General features: G+C 42.1%; 1 protein-coding gene across 1 annotated transcript in view; it reads right to left on the bottom strand.

Annotated features, from left to right (window-relative positions):
* Positions 1-3,119: 3,119 nt before the first annotated feature.
* The window catches only part of LOC149347140 (uncharacterized), a 39,021-nt gene continuing 34,645 nt past the window's right edge, over positions 3,120-7,495 (bottom strand). The window contains exon 8 of the mRNA XM_089541501.1: positions 3,120-3,326. Coding sequence (XP_089397627.1) covers positions 3,120-3,326 — 207 coding nt within the window. The remainder of the gene's footprint in view (positions 3,327-7,495) is intronic.

The following is a 7,495-nucleotide window of genomic DNA, read 5'->3' as shown; positions in this document are numbered from 1 at the left end:
AATGTTGCTTGAATTGTTGAGTGTATTTAGCGAAATCCTGAGGCTAAGAGTATTGTCTTTTCAATAGGCGTGCTGGATTTCGTGCACTGCATTGCCACATTCCTCAATGTACAAATACCGTGTCCTATACTCTAGCTTTAACTAGCTTTTCTGCCTCGAGAGTGCTCTCTGCTCTCTGGTTCACTGCAGTGTCTCAAGACGGCTCTGTTCATTTGCTATGAGAAGGCATTGCGGCTGATGCAGTGCTTTTCGATACCTACACGAACGGAAGGCGGCAACGATCGTTAGGGTACTGGAAACTCGGTGTAAGACAGATGTATTTATTATTACCAATATAACCTTCGTACAAACCAGTCAACTAAGCTGCTAGTCGCTTTATAGGTTGAGCGCTGCATACTCTGCGTGAACACTTAAAATTTCAGCTTTTCTGCTCATCTGGAAAGTGTGAAAATAAGAGAAAGATACGTAGACAAATATTGGCGTCCCCTTTGCACCCGGCCGGTGGCCGCTCATATCGCCTCTTATGGAAGTTCAAGTTTGAAATATATTTCCTGCACTGCTTCAACATTCCCGCGGCGCGATCAGTACTGCCATCGCCCTTAATTAAATGGTTAACCTATGAATACCGAATACCACGCAGGTTGCCGGCTCACAGGCTAACGCTGAATCAAACTTATACCTTATGTAGGAACAAATCTTTAGTGTTATAGTCGACACACCAAAAGGATAAACAATATCTTGCGGCATATTTTATGTGAGCTGCTTCGACACGTTTATTGAGGCAGAAGTACAAAAAAATTTTCAAAGTGCCCATAGTTACCCGACTAAATTTATAAACAAAGGAAGCAATGCGCGGACCCTGGAATAGAACTTAATACGAGACAGTGTGCATTATCATGCAAGTTGTAACTGCAGCCCAGCGGGGCAGCACGATGAAGGTGTGCCAAGTGATTTATAGCAGCAAGGTTCAAGATTAAAAACTAAACATTTCGACAGATTTGACAGTCTGGTTCAGTAACAAGAAATGTAATAATATTTGACACATCTACAACCAAAAACTTGAATTTAAAACTCAACGTTTTGGAGCCGGCTCGGTTTCTTCTTCGGGGGTGACTGGAGGCAGTAGATAGCGGCTTTATGATACTTAAAGGGACAGTGAGGAGAGCTCTATTAATATTTTTTTTTTATAGCAAAATCCGATAGTTCGGCATTTCATGGCTTTGTTGCCACTTGGCCGGCAGCGAAAGATGCATTTATTTCTAAGAAATTTGGATTCGAAGTTGAAAAAGTTTTTCCCGCCGCTCTGATTCAAACTTCGGATTCTCCTATGACGACACAGGACTAAGTGACGTGAAACATGACGTGCACATGACGTAACGCAGACTCCGTGATTTCTGGCAGCCAGCAGTGCGGCCCAGCAGCAGCCGAAAAGAAAGCTACCGCCGGCCGCACGTTGAAGGCATCTACGTTTGCACCGGCGTTTTGCCAGCGTTATAATGGATCCCGTTCTCGAAGTCGCCAACGAAGTTCTCGCAAATAGACACCTTTAACATACCGTGTACCTTGTCTACCGTTAGCGGAATTTAGGGAGCCCGCATACCGCTGTGAGCAGGCGCTGATTGGTCCCGGCGCTGCAGGAGCGCGCGTAGCTGTCGGGTACGTGGCGCCAACTGGCGACGTCAAGGAGATTTGCGCATGCATTTGCTGCGCCTCAGTGATTCGTGGCTTCTCGTGTCCTAGTGTTGCTAGAACTATTGGTTCTAGCAACACTGTTTTTTCCTATGACGTCATGAAGCTTGTGCTTGCGAGTTTGGCCTGTGGCGGCGATACTTGTGTTTTGGTTCTTGCTCTTTTCTACGTTACAAGACTTTGTTATCAGTATGAATGGCGTTTTTTTGATCAGGAGCTGGTATTCTGTCGATGGAAGTCAACTTCAGTTTCTCCTCAGTGTCCCTTTAATGACGCTAACTACGCTAGCGTCCTATTTCGAGGCTGACTGGAGGCAGTAGTGTCTTTAATGCACATAATGACGCAAACTACGCTAGCTGCGCTAGCGTCTCGACGAAATGGATGATATTTGTGCACACCTGTCCCATTATCACATAATAATACCACACTCTCCCGACCACGCTGTTTATACGTATGACTAAGACCTCGCTATATAACGGGCATGCAGTTTACCGAGCAGTAGGAGAATCTCAAACATTGACCATGAGCTTCACATAGCGATTTGGCGGCACAACGATAAACCGCGCTTTGCGACAGTGTTCATCGAGAACAGCGGCGTAAAACACAGGCTTGTGACAACATACGCACTGAAGTAAAAAGGAAGGAAATGACACGTATTCGCGGAATGATCTAATGCGGCTTTTGCAATGAAGAAATCACAAATTTTTAATGCATTAAAGAATAAGTATGCAGCTGAAGCAAGTGAACCTGACAAGTACTGCTAGAGTGTTTATTCTTCGTAGTGACCTTTTCTTATAAAAGTAAAAAGCCTTTGTTTTGCGGATGTAGAAAAGGTAGTACTTAAGAAATGGAAATTCATTGTTATTGCTTGCAATTACGCGAAATGTAGCGAGACATATTTAACAGTCATCTTCCAAAAAAAAACAAGACATGGCAGAAATATAGTTTCGAATCGGGCACTCACCAACAAAAGTTACCTCAGTTCGCAAATGTCTTTTTCCAGAGTACAAGGTAGAGAGTAGTAACAAAGGGCGCAATGAGAACGGAAGTTGAAGACATAAATTTCTGTTATGCTTGAAGAATTACATGCACTGTGTGCACGAAGGCAACTTATGCTAAATGTGAAAATGAAAAATATAAATAGAGAAATCTGAACAAGCAGCGCGATCACACGCACCAGCGAGAGTCTTTTGCTGCAATACCACAACAGGCCAGGAGGATACACCGAAGAAAGACCACATCAACACATACGACAAACGCATAAAAATATAAGGAAATTCTCTACAGCCTAAGGGTATTAGTGATGGGAAAAGCACATAATGTCGCGTGCAGAAATACCTTCTCGCTCACATACTGCGAGGAATAAGCATCAGAAGAGCGTTAAGACTGACGCAGTGCTGCTACTGCCTGAAGGACACTGCCAGTCAAGGTCATACGACGTCGAGGCAGTCTCTGTGTTTGCGGGAGTCGGTGTAGTTGCTCTTGAGAAAGGCGGACAACTTCTTGAGCATGAGTGTACGGTTGAAGTAGCCGTAGAGCTTGTCTTCTGCACAGGTGCCCTCGGTGCTATCGAAGTTCACGTCGAAGGCGGCCAGTGTGAAGACGACATGCGTGAGGTTGCTCTTGGCGTCGCACAACTGCATTTGTAGGAGAAAGAACAAGTCATTAATCGTCCCGCTCTATGTGCGCACACCTTCTTTTACATTCGGACACTTATGTGCCCTTTGCCTTTAGAATTGAACAGCATGAGTATAACTTGTTTTGTTTAAAATATTGTTATCTTTATCCTCAAATGACAATTCTGCGGCTTTGAAGGTTGGTGTAATGAAAGCGCTTTCAAGGTAGGCGCAAAACAAAGAAAACTAACGAGAAATGTTTGCGTCCGTGTTGTCACAAATACTAAAAAAAATACGTACTAGATTCTATACCTTTCATCCTAGAGATCACCTAACCTGAGCTATTCTTTGCTTTTGTCGGGATTTGTGCCACCATATCTCTTTCAGGGATATTTGCTGCTGCAGTCTTTTGTTCGTTAGAACGAAACTCATAAAACAAGGCTTTTTTTTTACTCACCAAAGATACTAGATACAACACAACACTCTCTCCCTCAGCAAGTTTTAATTTCTTGGCTTTAGGCAAGCTTTTGACGACTCTCTAAAGATTTGTGTCTTGGTTACATGCCTCTTTTACTACTGTCTCTTGTTCTAGAATCCGCTTTGAAGTGCTACACACTGAGCGGACATTCGCGATATGGCACAGTACTGCACATGTGCACGCTGCGTCATGAAGGCTGCGATGCCGCACATAGAATATTGTGGCCTCACCAAAGCAACTAAATCCAGTGGCTACCGGTGAAATGATTAGCTTTCCAATAGGGGCATCGAAGACGCCTGTTCGCCGCTTATGCACGACATAGCGCTCTCCTACTGACTACCCCTGCTACATCACTAGGGCTGCGGTGCCGAGTCCTGTTTCTTATAGCTTCTACGGTGCGGTGCAGCGTGCCCCGACACTAAGTAAGCAGTACGAGTTGGGGTCGGTAGAAAAGCTGGCAGGTGGAAAACTACAATTGCAGTGGACGAGTAAAGGCTCTATTCCCAATTTTTGGCGGCTTTTGTAACAGAGGAGCCATTTTTCACGTCAACAACGCATCGATTTAGAGAATCACAATTTCCTAGCATCAAACTGCAGTTGAATGCAGGTGTTCCGCAATGATCCATTGTCTCCCCTGTTTTGAAGTATGAAGTTTTAACTGGAAACAGCCTAAACATAGTAATTTTCAACAAACAGACTACAGCTTTGCTGCCCAAAACATGTCAGCATGAGAAGGCTGTTCGTTTGTTGTAGCAGAGTGTACAGCACGCATTGGGATGGTGTAGCGAGGGCTATACCAGGTAAACTTGCTGGGAACTTTAGATAACTAACTAAACATACACGACGGTCACAGTTTGTCCAGTTTTCCGCCAATCAAGGCATTTCTGTTGATGCAAATGAGCCGCGGTTGAATCTGTGGAGCTTATCAACTACTCATGAGCGTTTTGTGGAAAAGATTTCAGGTCGGTAGTGATTTGAATTATGGTTGTAAGAATACGACTGAAACTGCGGGAATTTCTTCTACATTGAAGCTTTTGCTGATCTTCTTTTAAAAATAAATTGTTTTTCACGTGCGAACGTACAGAGTAACAGAATATCTTATCCATTATTTAATTTAGCGCAGTACTCAGTGGTAAGTTGTATGGGAAGGGTATAAAAATTATACGTTAAAAGTATAGCGTAAAAACAGCATGTTATGATATTGCAAAAACCAATTTTAAGATATGGCCTTTCCAGTATTCAGTGCATGGCTCTTGGAGGTTGTAGTTCTGCGTAATGTTTGAAATTTTAAGATAATTTTCATGTGCTCCTTCCACAGTCTGCGAAAGTCTTCAATATGCACTGAGGTTCTGTTCTACGTATTGAATGAAAAGCATTTGTTTATAACAAAAATCTTTATTTATTCTCTCTTTGATCTGTTTGCCTTGAGTACGTTATGCATAGCAGCGCGGAAATTAAAAGTGGTTCGGTTTGTTCTAACGTCCCAAAGCGACTCAGGATATGAGGGACGCCGTAGAGAAGGGCTCCGGAAATTTCCACCACCAGGGGTTCTTCAATGTGCAATGACATCGCACAGTACACAGGCCTCTAGAATTTTCCTTCATAGAAATTAAAACTGCTCTGATACATTTCCAGACAAGTGCAGATTTGTTTCACTTGACAGAGATCAGAATCTGCACAGTGCTAATGCTGAGTGGTGGTTTTCAATCCTTCTAATGAAGAGGAGATATTTATCGCAAAAGCGGAAATTTGTGTTTCGAGATTACGAAATTTAACCGGATTTGCTCTTTTCTGTCTTTATTTATAAATTTCATTAGTTTACATTACTTGTTTGTGAACTTTATGTTGTACGGAGCACTTCTTGCTTGATTATATTTGCGCGTGTTGAAAAATCCGACAAAATTACGTTAGCAATACCTGTAGCCTCTTTTTCCACTACACTTTCTCCAAAGGTTTAGTTATTTCCTCAGTAGATAGAGAAAATATGTCGTTTTCTTGCGCAATTTCTGCTCTAAGAGCTCAAAACAAGTTTTGTTGCTGAGTTAACACTTAACACAGATTTCTTTCTGCTGCAACAAGATCCATGTCCTTCGTGCACGCGTCTGTTATGCCTACGTCGAACTCTCTCTCTCAAGGATATACGCTTCATTTACGTCTTAGTACTAGCTGAAGTACCTGCATATCATGAGTATAACATTCTCCTCTGATATACTGATAATTATGTGCACTCTAATGAGTTTAGAATTATCACTAACACTCCAAACAAAAAGGCCTGCCGTTTCTTGCGCAAGTTTTGTTGGCATTATTCCTATTCCCACTGATCCACCTTCCTACCCTTGGACCTAGGTATAAGGACGGCACTAGCCTCCTCTATCGTCTGTACAACTTCCTAATTTCTTTCTTTCTTTATTTCTTTATTGAATACTGCAAACCTTATACAGGTCCAAGCAGGGTGGGTAAAATGACAAACAAAACAATAATAACAAAGTTAGTAAACATCAAAGTGTGGCGAAAGGCAATAAAGAATCATTCCAGTCCGTTACTGTGCGAGGAAAAAATGAAAACTTGAATAAATCTGTTCGTGCAAAATACGGCGTCAGAGAATTAGGATGATGGTGGCGTGTATACCTCGACGTTGAAAGCGACAGATATGGGGCAGGGTTAATAGCTAATTCTTGTTTCCAAAGCAAGTAAAGAAATTCCAAACGTAAATTTTTTCTTCGTTGTGCAAGACATTGAATACCATTAACCTGCATTATTTCAGAGGGTGAGTCATACGGGGAAAATTTAGAGTAAATAAACCTTACAGCTTTTCTCTGTACCTTTTCTAGGCGGGTGATATTGTGTTTAGTAAACGGGTCCCAGACAACACATGCGTATTCGAGTTTCGGTCTAATCAGTGAATTGTAAGCAAGTAATTTTACGCTAGGGGGAGAAGTTTTAAGCTTATGTCTTAAGAAGTATAGTTTGCCGAGTGCAGAAGAGCAGATGTTATCTATATGTAAATTCCATGATAAAGTGTTAGTAAGTGTGACACCCAAATACTTATATTTAGTCTCTTCCAGCAAAGGCGATGAACCTAGCCTGTAGTTAAAAGAAAGAGGAGCTTTTTTGCGAGAGAAGCGAAGAAAGACGGTCTTATCAGTGTTAAGTTGCATGTCCCACGTTTCACACCATTCAAAAATCTTAGCAAGAGAGGAGTTAAGGTGGATTTGGTCGTCAATTGAAGTTATTTCATGAAAGAGCACACAATCATCCGCAAACAACCTGATTTGCACATTCGGATCAAGTTCAGTGGTAATGTCATTAATATACAATAAAAATAATAATGGCCCCAGCACACTTCCTTGAGGCACGCCAGAGCCGACTGGAAGGCAACCTGATTGTTGCTCATTAACTGCGACAAATTGGTAGCGATTGGTTAAATAATTTGATATCCATGTGATCAAAATTTCCGGGAGGCCAATGCGTCTGAGTTTTAATATCAGTTTGTCATGGGGAACCCTATCGAAAGCTTTGCTGAAGTCAAGAAATATTGCATCAATCTGGCCGTTGTTATCAAGACATGAAGCGAGTGAATGTATAACTGTCACTAGTTGTGTAATTGTTGAGTATCCTTTTCTGAACCCGTGCTGGAAATTAGAGAGGACTGCGTGCGCATCTAAAAATTCATTAATCTGGTTGGCAATAATATGTTCGATTAGTTTACAAC

Source organism: Amblyomma mixtum, chromosome 4 (assembly GCF_055824585.1).
Source record: "Amblyomma mixtum isolate Tamu chromosome 4, ASM5582458v1, whole genome shotgun sequence".
NCBI lineage: Eukaryota > Metazoa > Arthropoda > Arachnida > Ixodida > Ixodidae > Amblyomma > Amblyomma mixtum.
The sequence above is the reverse complement of the archived record's forward strand: the minus strand, read 5'-3'. Positions and strand labels throughout refer to the sequence as shown.